General features: G+C 40.3%; 1 protein-coding gene across 1 annotated transcript in view; it reads left to right on the forward strand.

The window, feature by feature from the left end:
- The window catches only part of LOC126184338 (protein tyrosine phosphatase domain-containing protein 1-like), a 352516-nt gene that overhangs the window by 209557 nt on the left and 122902 nt on the right, over positions 1–20057 (forward strand). Inside the window, exon 9 of the mRNA XM_049926715.1 lies at positions 10851–10969. Within this exon, the coding sequence (XP_049782672.1) occupies positions 10851–10969 (119 nt within the window). The remainder of the gene's footprint in view (positions 1–10850; positions 10970–20057) is intronic.

Genomic DNA, 20057 nt, shown 5'->3' on the forward strand with positions numbered 1-20057 from the left:
TTATGACGTGAATCTTCACATTTAATTTTTTCAACTGGTAGCAGCTTATTGTGTTGGAAATAATTTGGTATTTCTAAACATGTGTGTCCATATGCGTACATCACCAACACCCATCTCCATTGCCTGACCAATGACGGAATGTCAGTTCTATTATTATCCACAGGCAATGAGGCTGTTTGGTACCTATGCAAGGGAGAAGGGTTACAGGTGGATGAAATTAAGCTCCAAGTCCAGGGATGGAATAAAGTTTCCCTACGTTCATTTCTGAACTGAAGGGGTGCAGGAACAATTGTACAACAGATTATACACTGCCTTAGAAAACAAGTGAAACACACAGAAGATATGATTGGGTGTCATTGTAACTTGATGTATGTACGCCACTGGTGGTATGTTAATGATTAGAGTTACAACTCTCAGTAAAAAGTAGAATGGCAAGAAGAATGCATTAGTGTTTGGTGTTGTTACCAGAACTGGTGGGGTATATGAGGGGTGTGAACAGTGTCAGATGTTGAGTGATCATTGTGAAGGACATGAAGATGTCACATACTTGTGTGAGACAGCGTTATCAACACCTAACAGAGTTTGGAAGTGACCTAATTGTGGGTCTCCATTTGGCTGGCAGATCAAAGCATGCAGTATCCAGTTTTCTGGGACATTCTGATGTGACAGTGGCCCCATGTTGGACTGCATGTGAACATGAGGGCACGCATACTCATCATCAAGGATCCGCACAATGGAGTATCACCCTACTGCACACCAAGTACATCATAACCCCCTCCCATCTGCATCTACTGTCTGAGAACAAGTAATGGACTCCCTGCAATATTCTGTATAATCCTCCACCGTTGGTCAGAAATAACCAGCAGCCAGATTAGAAAATTACCATCCCATGCATAATCTGCCATTAAAACCACAACACAAATTACTGTGTTTTGATTGGTGGCATGACCAAGCAGCATGGACTCTTGATGGATGGTGCCACATTGTGTTCAGCGATGAATCATGGCACTGCGCTATCCTAGATAACTATCGTCAGCAAATATGTTGGCGACCTGGGGAAGGTCCCTTTCGTCCAGTGTTTTGGAGAGGCACAGTGGAGTTACTCCTGGCAGCCTGTGTGGGGAGCAGTTGAGTATGACTTCAGATTATGGCTGGAAGTCAATGACGGAACACTGATGGCACACCAGTACGTCACGGTCATCCTGCATCATCACGTGTTTCATCTATTACAACAGTATCATGGTTCCATTTTTCAACAGGAAAATACTCATCCATGCATGACAGTGCCTCTTTGAATTGTGCATGTGATGCTGAAGTACTCCCGTAACCAGCAACATCCCCAGATCTGCCTCCAATAGAACAAGTGTGGAACCAAGTTGGATGCGAACTCTGTCCCAGTGCCGGTATTCAGGGTATCAAGGACCAGTTACAACAATTGTGGACCAGCCTGCTCCAGGAGAAGATACAATGGCTTTATGATCTCCTTCCCAACCAGATCAGTGCATGCATCCAGGCCATACTGATAAGTGGGTTCATACTGCCAAGTTATTTTTAAATTCGACTCAGTTTTGTAATCACTGAAATAATATCACACACATTCTCAACCCTTAAAGTTTCATTTCATTTCCTCCTCCTCTTCTACGTGCTTCAGTTTTTTTAGGCAATGTATTTTTAAAACTAAGTTCTATGAGATTTTATATCAGAATCTCATTTTCATTACTGTTTAGACTGATGGATCTAAGTGGAGGACGTTATCAACTGTTTTGCTGTGTTCCTCAAATACCAAATATGTTCTCAAGATAGCAGTTTTCCATTTAATATGTAGAATTGTTTGTTGTCTTGATGGCACTGGAGCAGATCAGATGAAATTGTAGCAAGAAATTCCTCATCTGCTCTGATTCCTAAAGTGCACTTCTGGCTAAAGGTCAGATTTACCCAGCAGACAGGATGGTGCAAGATGTATAAAATACCCTTCGTTTCTTGCATAATCAGGAGAAAAAACTCATTTTCTGCTGAAGTTTGTGGCACATAGGAATCTGGGGAAATTGACTTGCTGCTGCAGCTGTCAAGGAGGCTTGCTCCCTTGAACTTCCTGCTCCCTGTTCAGTCCTCCTGGGACAGTCATCTCATGTGTGCCCTGAAAGGCCAATGTGTTGGTGGGATGCTCAGTGTCTGGGAATGAGGAGCAATAAATTTTGGTCAGTGAAACCTTCAGTGCAGCTGTGGCTTACCTCTTTCTAACAAGAATAAGTGAATGAACTGTCCCTTATTAAGCTCTAGGCGGGACATAGCCCTTTAACACATGACCTTCTCTTATGGTGGGAGCACCCACCGGTGTGACAAAGATATGGAACACAGGTACTGATGCAGCATATCTGTTCGTAGAACTTCCCACCACACTTAAAATAGGTGGTGGCTAGAACATGGCAAAAGAGCTTGATGATATCCTCCTTAAAGTGTTCTTCGAGTAAAGCCAGGGAGTCTTCTATTGGTACTCGTGTGAATAAGGATGTCACATTGAAGCTGACTAGTAGGTCTTGCATGCACGGGGTTCGAGTCCCGGCGTCCATCTCTGTCTGCTCCGTCCGCGGGCCTTGGTGGAACAGAACAGTGTTCTCTGATTTTCCTGATTGCAGGCTCCCAGGCTGTGCTGAGATGGTAGCCACTGTCGTGGTTGATTAGGTTGTTATATAATCCACCATAACAGTGACCCGCAAGACTGTTGAGATGCTCAACAACTCGGGACTAGAGAAGGATATCATCAGTAAGCTGTACCCGAAGGCACCGGCACCACCACGTCTCTATGGCCTCCCAAAGGCCCACAAAGAAGGTGTTCCATTACGACCTATTTTAAACACTATTAGCTCACCAACATATGGTATTGCTAAGCATTTATCACAGATGCTAAAACCCTTGGTGGGTTAGGGTCCACACCATGTGAAAAACTCGGCTGAGTTTGTGGAAGTACTACAGGGAATGCAGCTGGAAAATGAGGACCTACTAGTCAGCTTCGATGTGACATCCTAATTCACATGAGTACCAATAGAAGACTCCCTGGCTTTACTCAAAGAACACTTTGAGGAGGATATCATCAAGCTCATTCGCCATGTTCTAACCACCACCTATTTTAAGTGTGGTGGGAAGTTCTAAGAACAAATAGATGATGTAGCTATGGTCTCCCCCCTAGCACCAGGCATAGCTGTCCTATACATGGAGCACTTTGAAAAACTAGCACTGGACACTGCTAAACACAAGGCAAAAGCCTTCTGCAGGTACAATGATGATACCTTTGTAGTTTGCCCACATGGCAGGGGCAAACATCAACACCTCAACAGCATACATGTAAATATCAAATTTACCATGGAGATAGAAGATAACAGAAGCTTACCCTTTCTGGATATCCTGATCACAAGAAACATGGACGGCATGCTGGGACATGCAGTGTATAGAAAGAAAACACATGGACCTCTATCTTAACACCAATAGCTGCCACCACCCTGCGCAACGCAATGCTGTACTCAACACCTTAGTGCACAGGGCCAGGTCCATCTGTGATAAGGAAAGTTTGCTAGGAGAATTGCAACACCTAAAGGACACCTTCAAGAAAAATGGATACAGTGAGACACAAATAAGGAGAGCTCTGAAGACTGACCACAAGAAGAGAGAAGAGAGACCAGATGAAGATGGAGCAATGGGCTGTTGGTTCTTGCCATACATGGGTCCTCTGATGTCCAAGATCGTGAGAATTCTCAAGAAACATAAAGTGAAGACCGTTTTCCGCACAGCAGGAAAAATCAAAGACCTTCTTGGTTCAACCAAAGATCCACTAGGACTGACGTCACCAGGTGTGTACATGATCGGATGTGAATGTGGGATGCAATATATAGGACAGCGCCGCAGTGAACACATTAGGCATGTACGCTTGGGTCAGACCAACAAATCTGCTGTGGCGGAACATAGTATTGACGAGAAGCACACCTTCGATTTCGAGGACACAAAAAAAATATGCAGTACAAACGGATTTTGGGACTCAGTTATCAAAGAGTCCATAGAAATACAGTTACATGACAACCTAATCTACCTAGACAGTGACTACCATCTCAGTACAGCCTGGGAGCCTGCAATCAGGAAAATCAGAAAAGAATGTTCCGTTCCACCAAGGGCCGCAGACGGAGCAGACGGAGACAGACGCCAAGACTCAAACCCCGCGCACGCATCCCCCTCCACCACCGGCCAATCCAGGCACATCGAGTGATTCTGTGGGTGCCTGATTGGCAGCCTGTGGGAAGCAGAGAGTGGTCCAGCAGAGATATAAGCCCGCAACCGACAACCGACGATATCCCGACACTTCACTTGAAGATGAAGGAGACGCCTTCCATCGAAACGTTTCTATGAGACTACAATGCTACTCAGCTTACAACCCATGAAGACTTCATTTATTCTCTGTCATATTTTCAATGCTTCCCTTCAGAAAGGTGTTGTTCCCAGTAGACTTAAGAACGCCATTGTGAAGCCCCTGTACAAAATGGGCAATAAAACTGAATTAACTAACTATCAACCTATCTCTTGGTGAGAGCTTTCTCTAAAATTCTAGAAAAACTAATACATGTAAGAATTACTGATCATCTAATGAAGAATGGAGCTCTTGGCTTTCAAAAGGGCCGTTCAACAGAAGATGCAACCTATGCACTTGCAAATTAAATCCTAGAAACCCTTAATGAGAAAATGCTAGCACTTGGTGTCTTCTGTGATTTGTCTAGAGCATTTGACTGTGTTGATCACCAGATTCTCTTGCAAAAAGCAAAATTAGTAGGAATAAATGGTGCTGCAGGCATTTGGCTACAGTCGTATCTCCAAGACAGAAAACAAAAAGTTGTCTTGAATAGCTCATGTGGAGTATGTGATGCTTCCTCACATTCTGAATGGAGTTCCATTACTTGCGGAGTGCCTCAGAGCTCATTTATTGGGCCACTATTATTGCTGATTTTAAAAAATGATCTACCATCATGTACAAGCCTGCTGCATAAATTTACATTATTTCCCTATGATACCACAATTTTTATGAGTAGTAGAACAGATAGTAATCTTGAGGAAGTCATTAATCACATACTTTCAGATGTTGTTAATTAGTTCAAGGTGAATGGTCTCTCATTAAATTCCAAAAAGACCAGCTTTATTCAGTTCCATACAAAAACAGAAAAAGAGAGAGAGATAAGTGTGACATGTGGTAATCAGCCATTAGAAAGAATGGAAACAACAAAATTTCTTCGAGAGCACATTGACAAGAAAATGAACTGGTCTTTGCATATTATAGATCTCTGTAACAGGATTAGCTCTGCTACGTGTGCTTTATGGGTTGTCACTACATGTGTTGAACCTTACACTGCAAAAGTGGCATACTATGGCTATTTTCATGCAATCATTGAATACGGCATTATTTTTTGGGGCAACCAGTCAGTAGCAAGGAAAGTGTTCATTGCTCAGAAGTGAGCTTTAACAGTTATATGTGGATTGCGCCCAAGAGACTCATGTAGAAATAGCTTTCGAAAACTTAAAATATACACAAGTACATGCCAATATATTTTTTCTCTCATGTGTTTTGTCTGTAAAAATATAGAGATATTTCAACCAAACACTAATTACCATGAGCATAACACACAGAGAAAGAATGACATACACAGCTAACATAGAAATCTGAGCTTGGCCAAAATATTTCTGCTAGAAAAATCTTTTTATAGTCCAGATGAATTTTTAAGTAAATAAATTGTAAAATTTTAATAACGCTACTAAGAATGTTATTTAACTTTAGCTCTGTATCTGTTTGTGCTTGGTATCTGTTATCTCCATGGTGCCTTAATGATTCTAAGAAAATATGAATAGTTTTTTTCTGTATTGCTGCTCAGATTACCATATTGTACACTCCTGGAAATTGAAATAAGAACACCGTGAATTCATTGTCCCAGGAAGGGGAAACTTTATTGACACATTCCTGGGGTCAGATACATCACATGATCACACTGACAGAACCACAGGCACATAGACACAGGCAACAGAGCATGCACAATGTCGGCACTAGTACAGTGTATATCCACCTTTCGCAGCAATGCAGGCTGCTATTCTCCCATGGAGACGATCGTAGAGATGCTGGATGTAGTCCTGTGGAACGGCTTGCCATGCCATTTCCACCTGGCGCCTCAGTTGGACCAGCGTTCGTGCTGGACGTGCAGACCGCGTGAGACGATGCTTCATCCAGTCCCAAACATGCTCAATGGGGGACAGATCCGGAGATCTTGCTGGCCAGGGTAGTTGACTTACACCTTCTAGAGCACGTTGGGTGGCACGGAATACATGCGGACGTGCATTGTCGTGTTGGAACAACAAGTTCCCTTGCCGGTCTAGGAATGGTAGAACGATGGGTTCGATGACGGTTTGGATGTACCGTGCACTATTCATTGTCCCCTCGACAATCACCAGTGGTGTACGGCCAGTGTAGCAGATCGCTCCCCACACCATGATGCCGGGTGTTGGCCCTGTATGCCTCGGTCGTATGCAGTCCTGATTGTGGCACTCACCTGCACGGCGCCAAACACGCATACGACCATCATTGGCACCAAGGCAGAAGTGACTCTCATTGCTGAAGACGACACGTCTCCATTCGTCCCTCCATTCACGCCTGTCGCGACACCACTGGAGGCGGGCTGCACGATGTTGGGGCGTGAGCGGAAGACGGCCTAATGGTGTGCGGGACCGTAGCCCAGCTTCATGGAGACTGTTGCGAATGGTCCTCGCCGATACCCCAGGAGCAACAGTGTCCCTAATTTGCTGGGAAGTGGCGGTGCGGTCCCCTACGGCACTGCGTAGGATCCTACGGTCTTGGCGTGCATCCGTGCGTCGCTGCGGTCCGGTCCCAGGTCGACGGGCACGTGCACCTTCCACCGACCACTGGCGACAACATTGATGTACTGTGGAGACCTCATGCCCCATTTGTTGAGCAATTCGGCGGTACGTCCACCCGGCCTCCCGCATGCCCACTATACGCCCTCGCTCAAAGTCCGTCAACTGCACATACGGTTCACGTCCACGCTGTCGCGGCATGCTACCAGTGTTAAAGACTGCGATGGAGCTCCGTATGCCATGGCAAACTGGCTGACACTGACGGCGGCGGTGCACAAATGCTGCGCAGCTAGCGCCATTCGACGGCCAACACCGCGGTTCCTGGTGTGTCCGCTGTGCCGTGCGTGTGATCATTGCTTGTACAGCCCTCTCGCATTGTCCAGAGCAAGTATGGTGGGTCTGACACACCGGTGTCAATGTGTTCTTTTTTCCATTTCCAGGAGTGTATATGTAAAAAACTGACTCATTCCACGTCCTTGTGAACCCAACACAGTTGGAAATAAAACCATCAAATCAACATCTGGGCTATTTATTGATCATCAGCTTATCATTACACCTAGGTATACCTTACGTTTACAAAAGCCATGACTTAAGTTGTGCCCATAATACATCACTTCAGCAACATCTACAATGATGGGTGCACTAAATAAACTTCCGTTACTATTCTACAAGAAAGGTCATTGAATGGTATATTCACTTTACTAAATTACAAATTTTTACTTAGTTCATTGTCTTGTAGTTGGTCTCATTGTCTTCTTCTTACAATGTCCCTGGCTGTACAAGGAAAGTAAACTGTTTCCATGATTGTGAATGTTCACTGAACCACTAACTATGACATTAAATAAAATGTTTCCAGTTTTAATTCTTTGTATTTTAAATCTTTCAAATATCTGCATTCATTTGCTCCCTTTGCTACAAATTCCAACTACACATGTCTGCTTTCTACAGTATTACAAGTATAACATCACTCCATCACACAAAACTTCTCACCAAGTCCCAACAAGAAGAAGGACAAAGATAACATTGAAGGCAAAGTGGTTTAAATTATTTACACCCTTGTCAAAGACATTGTTTCATATTTAGCAACACAGTTAAAATAAATTTACAGATTTTTCAAGTTAAAATATCAAAATTATCCTGATCATTTAAAATATAAATGGTTATGCATGAAGTAATGACTTTTAGTTGATATAGTTTATTAAAGACATTGCTACTTACAAGTGAAATTATTGATAACCTTTGGTATTGAAGGATTCAAAACATGTATCAGGCTTCATTACATCACATACTCCACACCTGTGTAGTACAGGTCTTATGTTTCCTGAAGTTCACAATGTTAGATTTCACTAGATTAAGAGCCACCTACCAGTGTTTGCACCTGGTAAGAATTTGGTGAAGATCTGGTGGGATATTTCCACAATTTTGTCAAATAACATTTCTTCATTGATAATTACATCTGTGCAAAGTCTGATATTTTAACAGATTCTCCCCTAAATCATTAAGGTATAACATGGACAGTAATTATAATAGGACATACTAGATAGTATTTCTGTGTCTGAATAGCTCTCATCTAACACAACATCCTCTGTTCTCAGAAAGAATTTTCATTGTGCAGCAGATTATACACTGATTTGAAATGCCCTGGCTTATTAAAATTGTCTACAAGTCTGGGTCTTGAAACTGGAACCTTGGCTTTTTGCAATCAAATGCTATACCAACTGAATTATCCAGGCACCATTCACAACCCATCCCCACAGCTTTACTTCGATCAGTATCTCTCTCATACCTTCTAGACTTCACAGAAGTGTTCCTACTTATCTTGCACAACCTAGTAAGAAGTCCACAATAAACTTGAAAACCAGTTTTGTCTTTCACAGTCATAGTGGTGTCATGAATTAAATTGTTCTAGAAAATTCAGGAACATGAGAACCACTTTGTTACCTATAATAATCCCAACAACTTTAGGGATTATCATGTCTGAAGAGTCCAAGTTGTGTAATCATGCTGCATTGTATGGAGAAGGTGGTTTTGTCCTAGATAGGTCATTGTATATTAACTCAGAATGAGTTCTCTCTACTGTGCTGCATATTACAGGGAGTATTTATTTATTTGCTTATTTAGACTGACCAGATTAGGACCTTAAGGCCCTCTCTTACATTTGACAAGGAACAACACATACCGATATATTACCAAAACATTGATCAAAATGATAACAATCTTAGAGATGATAATAAGCTAATAATAGTAATAATAATAATAATAATAATAATAATAGTTCACATTAATTAAAGTAAGGATAAATGGCAATAATAACAGTAATAATAAAACAAAGTGCATTAAAAATAATATAGACTAGTTTAGAACAACTTAAATCATGTTTAGTACTGTCTAGTACAATGTATGAGTTCTAAAACATTTTTGTAGATATACCGGGTGATCAAAAAGTCAGCATAAATTTGAAAACTTAATAAACCACGGAATAATGTAGATAGAGAGGTAAAAATTGACACACATGCTTGGAATGACATGGGGTTTTATTAGAACCACCCCATATTGCTAGACGCGTGAAAGATCTCTTGCACGCGTCGTTTGGTGATGATCATGTGCTCAGCCACCACTTTCATCATGCTTAGCCTCCCAGGTCCCCAGACCTCATTCCGTGCGATTATTGGCTTTGAGGTTACCTGAAGTCACAAGTGTATTGTGATCGACCGACATCTCTAGGGATGCTGAAAGACAACATCCAATGCCAATGCCTCACCATAACTCTGGACATGCTTTACAGTGCTGTTCACAACATTATTCCTTGACTACAGCTATTGTTGAGGAATGATGGTGGACATATTGAGCATTTCCTGTAAAGAACATCATCTTTGCTTTGTCTTACTTTGTTATGCTAATTATCACTATTCTGATCAGATGAAGTGCCATCTGTCAGACATTTTTTGAACTTTGGTATTTTTTGGTTCTAATTAAACCCCATGTCATTCCAAGCATGTGTGTCAGTTTGTACCTCTCTATCTATATTATTCCATGATTTATTCAGTTTTCAAATTTATACTGACTTTTTGATCACCCGGTGTGTGGCTGTGCTCTCTTCCAATTGCTGAGACCATTTGTCTACTCAAAATTTACTCACTAAATTATTGTTAAGAATGGAAATAACTCACTTGCAAATTATATTTGCTATGTAACAAATATTTGGCTCTGTTAGTTGTGATATCCATGCCACTCATCTTTATAATTGTCAACAATTGAAAGTTTAGACCTTCCTTGATTTTCCTCTGTTTAAAGAAAATTTTCAAATGAATTTTGACGTAATTATAAGAACAATTTTTGTGTAAACTCTACAATCCTCACAATAATAGGTACGTTATTTTTCACTTTTGTAACTAATTGCAAATAATTCACTCATATGATAAAATCTGGCACTGTTACTTCTGTGTCATCACCAATTTCATAAATTTATTTACCTTTATTGGATGCAAATACATCTTAATTGCTCATATTTCCATACCAGTGTACATGCTAAGTGATCTTTGTACTCATTGCTTACAATTACCAGTATGTGCTATTTCATACTTTTTTTCATTTTCGCCACAAACTGGTGGATGTCAAATTGAATAGATTGTCTTTATCATTTTTCAGACACTCACATAATTATTTCTTGCTGCTAGTTAATACTATTTTATGGTAGTGAGGAAGAAATTAGTGCTGTACTAAAGCAAATCATTATACATTTATCTTTGTCACAGTAAAGTATTCAGTTTTTATGTAGTTTTCACACTAAGACTCAATATTCAGGCACTGTATTTTTACAGTTTTATGTGATATTACTACTCTGTTTGTTCACTGACCATAAGTACTCTTTATGCAGTCAGTGGGTAATTTAAAATATTGTTTATTTATATCATAAAATCAGTACAGAAGGACATAATAACTTATTTTATTTTCAGAAGTAGATGAAAGTTATCTGATGTCTGCTCTAAATGAAGAAGTCATTGGACAGATTGCAGATGGGGATATGTCTTTAGATGACTCAGCACAAACCAATGAGTTTAGCAAAACAGAAAAGGTAAAATTACAATATCTGTCACAAAGGTGTGCAAAAATGGCACACTTTCAATCCGTATCTTCAAAAATATTGTTATTTAGCCAGACTTAACTATAGTCTAATACTAGTTGACTCCCTAATAGTATTTTTGATTGATAATACACATGAATTTATGATGAAATGTGAAATTCATAACACTACAAATAAATCCAGTTTCCATAAATGCTTTGCATCTCTGTCTAAGGTTCATAATGAAGTTTATATATTCTGTTGCTAATGCCTATAACATATTGCCAGAGATCAGGCAGAAAATTAGAAATCCCCAAACATTCCAAACCAAAGTAATGGAGAACCACATTAACTACTCCTATCATTCATCGGAATATTTAAACTCAAGAATGTAAATTCCTGTTAGCTGTTCTGTTTATATCAAACAGTTTCTCTGAAATCAGTAAAGTAACATAAATGCTTACTATCAAATAATATATAAAAAAGCTCTTTGGTGTAACAAGAAGAGCAAGCTTTCATCAATTTAGTTGCTTTGCTTCTGATATGCACACATATAATGTAATCTAGAAGTAATTCCCATAATTATCAAAAGTAGATTAGTGATTATTATAACTGGCTGTTGGTATACATTGCACAAAAAGTCTACTGTGACTTCTTTTACCTGTTAATGTGTAATCTGACTATACCACATCCCTGAAGTCTCTCCTTCTTAATGGGATATGCAGAAACATGATGTATGAATGAAAACTAAGTACTTAGCACTACACACAGTGCATGTACTCCCCATACTACTCCCATGCTCATTTGCTTGACATCAAGACTAAAACAATAATTCTGCTTTTCAGTTATACGCTTTGTGACTCGGTGTAGTGAATACCTCATAACTTGTATTTTTAAGCCAAGTGCAACGCTTATCGGTGTCACCTTTAATAGCTGAGTGGACAGCAGGGCTGACTGTCATGATGCCAACTGAGGAGCTATTTGAATGAGAAGTACCAGCTCCAAGGTCTGGAAAGTCGACAGTAGCTGGGAGAGCCATTTGCTAACTCCACACCTGCATGATGCCATATGGCAGAGTATTACATGGTCCCTGGTCAGCATCGTGTGATCCTCTGGGCTTAAGGCTGAGTGACCTTAACTTTTTGCAGGGTTAAGCAATGTCACCTGTAATTTTGACACTCTGCAAGAAGTTCTTGGCACCAGAAACAGTTTGAACTGTAACCTCAACCACACTGTTGAGTGTGACATCTGGAGAGAAGGAAATTAAGTCCCAGATCATGGATCTAAATGAGTGCTGCACTGAACAACATTCTGCTCTTTAGAAACTCATAAGGTAATAGTTCTAACAACATACAAGCCACAACAGGAAATATGTTAAACATCATGAGACAGTTAGAGATAATGTTAATTAGAATTAAAATAACTGAAAACTCACTACATGTTGTGATTTGAAAATTAATTTCATCTTATATCATACTGACTGAGAACATTGAGAGTTACTGTTGTTTACTTTTGGTTCATTCCCCCAAAGTAACATTACTAAGAAGAATAGAAAGCAACAACGCAAAAGAGATTGATAACTTATTTTAAAATCTAATTTTTAAGTGGATGTTAGTCATATAATAAATGATGTATTTGACCTTGGCAGAAAAATAGCAGAAGTAAGCCACTCCATCTATATGTTTAACCAGGAAGGGAAAAGCAAAATTCACAGAAGTGTAAATGCTGACTCAGTTACATTAGCCAGAGAAAATCTGTAGGATGACCAGTGGAAAGCTTACCAAGCAACCACAGTAGATGAGAAATTTAATTAATTCCATAAAGTATTACTGAAACACAATGAATTCATTTTCCTTTACACCAGGTGAGGTCCAGTACATAGAAAGTGGAGAGAAAGGTTGGCTGACACCTCAGATCAGAGTTTCTTGTGTCAGAAACAGAAAGCTTTGTTTAATGCAGAGGGCTGCTTCTAATCAAGACAAGTTGCACTACAAGAAATATTGAGAATCCATCACTGAGCCATGAAAAGAGGCTAAAACTCAAATTCAAAATTCCAAAGATATAAAGATAAATGAGGCATTATTATGCATGGAACAAATAAATTAAGTAAGGGAAATTATATTCAGCATTCTGATAACAGCTGTAGTGAGACAGCATAGCTCAAAAACATACATACACACAGAATATATAAATACATTTTATGAGAATAGGACAGGCGGTTGCCCTTGGTCTTGATGAAGGAACCATTTGGCATTTGCCTGAAATGAAGTAGGAAAACCACAGAAAACCTAAATCAGGATGGCAGGATGGTGCAAATCTATCCACTCATTCGTGAGGTAAGTGTGTTAAACAACACCACCACCTCATCCACCTGGTCCTCATTGTACAATGTTCTTTAATGTAAACATAGTTTAAATCTTCATCGCTGCACACATCAAGGACACCACTGGTGACTACAAAACCATGAACATGCTGCTGTGCCCTTACTCTCACTCCAGTCCATTCAGAAATTTGACTGCAGGCATGTGAACTTGTCTTCATTTCCTCCTCTTTGTCCACCTTAAAATTCTGTCTGAAATTCAATGTGTCATCTTTGCTGTGAATAGCAATCTATCCCTTCCATATGTTGTAGTTATCCCTTTTCATTACTAGACTCTGCACTGAGTCCTCTAAGTAATCTTTCATTGTGTAGTATACATCATTTATAAAGAATGTTTTAACTGCCTTCATAAGCAGATGTATGTCAGTAATGTTTTCCATCTCCTTGAGCAATTTATTACACAGTTTTATTCCAAAAAATTTGTTTAGAGTCTGTTTGTTTTTCCTTGATAAATGCAAGCCCAAGTTGGCTTTTGTTTGTTGATTACGTATCTACCCTTTAGTGAAATATTTAGTAATGTTTTCTCTGATATGCACAGCACGTCACTTGGTGCATTAAGGATACCCAGTTTTTTAAACAGTTCTTTACAGAGAGCTCAACAAGTACTTCTAGCTATTACTCTGATGACCATTATCTGCAGTTTAAAAATTTTATCCACAGTTTGTGCCTTTGATATCCAGAAAAGAAGAATTGAGCATATGTAGGAATAATGTATCACCAAAAGTCATCAGCTGTCATAAACTGATGCCAGAGATTCGATAGCCAAACATGCTGCTTTTCTATCATCTCTCTGTGTTTGTTCTGTGTTCATTGACAATCAGTATTCACCTCTTAAAACTTTGTGTTTGTTACAGAATCTATAAATTTATCATCTATATTTAGTGCAATAAAATTGTTTCCCCACTTTATACTGAAGTGCATACTGTTTGTTTTCTTTATTTTCAATGTCAATTTTTTACATACTGCCAAATCATAAATGTCCTTGAGGATTTCATTTGGTGTCACTAATAGGAAATCTAGTGTTTTATCAGTGACTATGATGTTGCTGTTGTTAACAAAGAGAACTTTTTCTCTGTGTCTTATACTGTCTGGAAAATCTTTGATATGTGATTGTAATTAAAGCTCCAGTTTCAAAACACTGTAAAAAAAGAACTACTGCTAAGAACGATGTCAAATCTGAAATGAATATTATTAAAAAAGGGGGAAACATCAGGAATCAAAAAAATTAACAAAAATTTTACCACTAAATGGCAATGTAAGCAGGTGAATATGCTAAATAAAAGATGGGGGGTACACAGCTGTTCTTCAGTTTGCATCTGAGATGCTCAGCATGATTGTCTCAATGCACAATTACAACAAAGCTCATTTCCATCTCCAATGGCATGTCAGTACACAGAACTGTGGAACTTGCACAACTGAAAATCCACTCACATATCAATTGGTACCACTTCATTCTGCAAAGTTAACTGAGGGATGTGGATTGATGGCATCATTTGTCATAGGGCCATTTTTTTTCCCAAAGAGATAGCTTATAGGTCCTGTCACTTCTACTATCAATGATAAATGCTATGGGAGTCTTTTAATCACCAAACATCATTTTAACCCTTCAACAATATCATAATCAGTGAAGCAGCTGCTGCAGGGACATTTTGGGAATCCTAGAATTATCAGCCATCATTTCTGCACAGCCTGGCCATTCAGATAACCAGATCTTAATCATATGAAGATGGTATCTGTTCTTTCGGACATCTCTGAAAGAACAGATACCATCTTCATATGATTAAGGCTAACTGGCCATTGACCTTCTTCTTCTGTGAAGATGCATACTTATTGCCTGAACTCTTACGGGACTCGGTAAGGTTGTCTGAGTGTAATGGGCCAGGCCACTATGAATGTAGTGTGTGGACATTAAGTTGGAAATGTGGGTCTTGCGGGGAGCATGCAAGGGATAAGTCCCTGCAGTTGCACTATCCTCTGTGCCCTCTGTGGCTCAGATGGATAGAGAGTCTGCCATGTAAGCAGGAGAGTCCCGATCGGGGCACACATTTTTCAACTATCCCCATTGATTTATATCAAAGCCTGTTGGCAGCATAGGGTCTTGATTTAATTATCATTTTATCTTAATCTGTGTGACTTCTGCCTGTGGTGTTATCTGAAAGATGCTGTATTTAGTGCTCCAATTACAAACATATCTATACTGAAGGCACAGATAGTACAACACATTTTGAACATGAGACCTGTGACACTCAAGCCTGTTGTGGAGCATGCTGTTTCTCGATTTCAACTTGTGTCAGAACACAGTGGACAGCATATTGAACATGTCTTGCACCAGTCTTATGACAATTAAAAACCAATTTCATTACTGCTTTTTATGCAGTTTATGGCCTCAGGGAAATTGAAAACTAATTTTATTGTTGCCCTTTATACAGTTTTTGGCCTAAGGACAATTAAAAACTGATTTTTACCATCCAGTGTGGTACAACCTGGCCATGGTGGGTGATATTATGTAACTAACAGCGCAACAACCATTGAATGACTTTTTTAGCTTCCTTATCTTCTGAGTTTTCTCAACATCCCAAAAATCCGGGACTACTACAGAATGTTTCACAAGAATTATAATCCCAGCTATTAAAACTAGGGCATGTGTTTAAGTATATTGCATTGCTTCATAATTTAATATTTTTCAAGTACTTCTTGGAAGTCAACATTCTCTTGTCCATCATTTTGAAAAACTGAGTCATGATGATTCTCAATCAGTTTCTGACAGATCTAAATTTGAAGAGTTGCTAAAATGTCCCACAAAGTGGTTTCTTATAATGAAATTAGTTGTGCTTTATGAGATCCTAGAAGTTCTGCAAGCGTTATCATTCTTTATGCAAAAATGAAATTCATCAGCACTTACAGCAAAAAAAGAAATTGTCATGGCTATAAAAACTATCAAAATACTGAAAGCAAATGACTCATGGTTGATTGGAATGATGTACAACAGTTGGACAAAAATGCATATTTAAGGGAGTCATAATTAAAGATCCATTTCATGATGAACATAACAGATTTCAAACATTTCAGAAGAAGGTTTTTCAGTGTCTGGTAGACAATATTAAAAACCACTTTGCACTGGGTGCAAATTTCTCGACCTCCGCTATCGGGTGGAGAAATGTAGGGTCCCCCTGAATAGATCAGGCGTGCACTACACGCCGGAAGCGGCTACAAGGGTAGCGGAGTACGTGTGGAGTGCACATGGGGGTTTTTTAGGTTAGAGAATCCCCTCCCTAGGCCCGACAAGACGCCTCCTGAGACATGGCAAGGTAGGAGTAGGCAAAATGCAACAGGGAATAACAATATTAATGTGCTAATAGTAAACTGCAGGAGCGTCTACAGAAAGGTCCCAGAACTGCTCTCATTAATAAACGGTCACAACGCTCATATAGTACTAGGGACAGAAAGTTGGCTGAAACCAGATGTAAACAGTAATGAAATCCTAAACTCAGATTGGAATGTATACCACAGAGACAGGCTGGACAGTGAAAGGGGAGGCGTGTTTATAGCGATGAGAAGTGCAATAGTATCGAAGGAAATTGACGGAGATCCGAAATGTGAAATGATTTGGGTGAAGGTCACAGTTAAAGCAGGCTCAGACATGGTAATTGGATGTCTCTATAGGCCCCCTGGCTCAGCAGCTGTTGTGGCTGAGCACCTGAAGGATAATTTGGAAAATATTTCGAGTAGATTTCCCCACCATGTTATAGTTCTGGGTGGAGATTTTAATTTGCCGGATATAGACTGGGAGACTCAGACGTTCAAAACGGGTGGCAGGGACAAAGAATCCAGTGAAATTTTTTTAAGTGCTTTATCTGAAAACTACCTTGAGCAGTTAAACAGAGAACCGACTCGTGGCGATAACATATTAGACCTTCTGGTGACAAACAGACCCGAACTATTTGAAAAAGTTAACGCAGAACAGGGAATCAGTGATCATAAAGCGGTTATGGCATCGATGATTTCAGCCGTAAATAGGAATTTTTAAAAAGGGTAGGAAGATTTTCCTGTTTAGAAAAAGTGACAAAAAGCAGATTTCAGAGTACCTGTTGGCTCAACACAAATGTTTTGTCTCAAGTACAGATAGTGTTGAGGATCAGTGGACAAAGTTCAAAACCATCGTACATAATGCGTTAGATGAGTATGCGCCAAGCAAGATCATAAGAGATGGAAAAGAGCCATCGTGGTACAACAACCGAGTTAGAAAACTGCTGCGGAAGCAAAGGGAACTTCACAGCAAAACATAAACATAGCAAAAGCCTTGCAGACAAACAAAAATTACGTGAAGCGAAATGTAGTGTGAGGAGGGCTATGCAAGAGGTGCTCAATGAATTCGAAAGTAAAGTTCTATGTACTGACTTGGCAGGAAATCCTAAGACATTTCGGTCTTATGTCAAAGCGGTAGGTGGATCAAAACAAAATGTCCAGACACTCTGTGACCAAAATGGTACTGAAACAGAGGATGACAGACTAAAGGCCAAAATACTAAATGTCTTTTTCCAAAGTTGTTTCACAGAGGATGATTGCACTGTAGTTCCTTCTCTAGATTGTCGCACAGATGACAAAATGGTAGATATCGAAATAGACAACAGAGGGATAGAGAAACAATTAAAATCGCTCAAAAGAGGAAAGGCCTCTGGACCTGATGGGATACCAGTTCAATTTTACACAGAGTACGCGAAGGAACTTGCCCCCCTTCTGGCAGCGGTGTACCGTAGGTCTCTAGAAGAGCGTAGCGTTCCAAAGGATTGGAAATGGGCACAGGTCATCCCCGTTTTCAAGAAGGGACATTGAACAGATGTGCAGAACTATAGACCTATATCTCTAACGTCGATCAGTTGTAGAATTTTGGAACACGTATTGTGTTCGAGTATAATGACTTTTCTGGAGACTATAAATCTACTCTGTAGGAATCAGCATGGGTTTCGAAGAAGATAGTCATGTGAAACCCAGCTCGCGCTATTTGTCCACGAGACTCAGAGGGCCATAGACACGGGTTCACAGGTAGATGCCGTGTTTCTTGACTTCCGCAAGGCGTTCAATACAGTTCCCCACAGTCGTTTAATGAACAAAGTAAGAGCATATGGACTATCAGACCAATTGTATGATTGGATTGAGGAGTTCCTAGATAACAGTACGCAGCATGTCATTCTCAATGGAGAGAAGTCTTCCGAAGTAAGAGTGATTTCAGGTGTGCCGCAGGGGAGTGTCATAGGACCGTTGCTATTCACAATATACATAAATGACCTTGTGGATGACATCGGAAGTTCACTGAGGGTTTTTGCAGATGATGCTGTGGTGTATCGAGAGGTTGTAACAATGGAAAATTGTACTGAAATGCAGGAGGATCTGCAGCGAATTGACGCATGGTGCAGGGAATGGCAATTGAATCTCAATGTAGACAAGTGTAATGTGCTGCAAATACACAGAAAGATAGATCCTTCATCATTTAGCTACAAAATAGCAGGTCAGCAACTGGAAGCAGTTAACACCATAAATTATCTGAGAGTACGCATTAGGAGTGATTTAAAATGGAATGATCATATAAAGTTGATCGTCGGTAAAGCAGATGCCAGACAGATTCATTGGAAGAATCCTAAGGAAAAGCAATCCGAAAACAAAGGAAGTAGGTTACAGTACGCTTGTTCGCCCACTGCTTGAATACTGCTCAGCAGTGTGGGATCCGTACCAGATAGGGTTGATAGAAGATATAGAGAAGACCCAACGGAGAGCAGCGCGCTTCGTTACAGGATCATTTAGTAATCGCAAAAGCGTTACGGAGATGATAGATAAACTCCAGTGGAAGGCTCTGCAGGAGAGACGCTCAGTAGCTCGGTACGGGCTTTTGTCAAAGTTTCGAGAACATACCTTCACCGAAGAGTCAAGCAGTATATTGCTCCCTCCTACGTATATCTCGCGAAGAGACCATGAGGATAAAATCAGAGAGATTAGAGCCCACACAGAGGCATACCGACAATCCTTCTTTCCATGAACGATACGAGACTGGAATAGAAGGGAGAACCGATAGAGGTACTCAAGGTACTCTCCGCCACACACCGTCAGGTGGCTTGCGGAGTATGGATGTAGATGTAGATGTAGAAGACATGAATTTGTTTTTGGATATAGCAGTATTTAATTCAGACACATGACCTTCAGATGAATATGAATGTGTTGTTTTATGTTGATATGTCAATTCCTCATTTATATAAGAAGGTGGATTTTAAAATAAGTGAAAGTGAGTGTGCATCACTAGATGAAGTGTTATATCTTCAAATTTAACACATATTTCGGACAACACAACAACACATATAAGTCTCTGAGTAAGTTGACGTGTGTACAAGTCGGCATTCGATTAAACACTGAGTCTCAGTCTAGCGGCCGCTGCTCGGCTGGCCGCTTAGGTGGCGCAGCTTCTGCATGGCTGGCAGACAGCGCCGCACGTAGAGGACATGCGTAATTGCGCGGCGACACTTTGAATAATCGGCAATTCACAACACTTTTCCCCCCTTTGAAATTGTTGCACTGGTCTTGATGGAGGTGTCCTGGAGATGGCTAACGTCCATAGGCGTTGTTTGACTCGCTGTAAAGTCTCGAGGAGGAGGCTTCCCGTTCGGACGGAAGTGTCCCCGATGATAACGGGTCGAGATGACAGGAGACATGGGGGTCGAGTCTGCTGGGGCC

The sequence above is a fragment of the Schistocerca cancellata genome, chromosome 4 (genome assembly GCF_023864275.1).
Source record: "Schistocerca cancellata isolate TAMUIC-IGC-003103 chromosome 4, iqSchCanc2.1, whole genome shotgun sequence".
Taxonomy (NCBI): domain Eukaryota; kingdom Metazoa; phylum Arthropoda; class Insecta; order Orthoptera; family Acrididae; genus Schistocerca; species Schistocerca cancellata.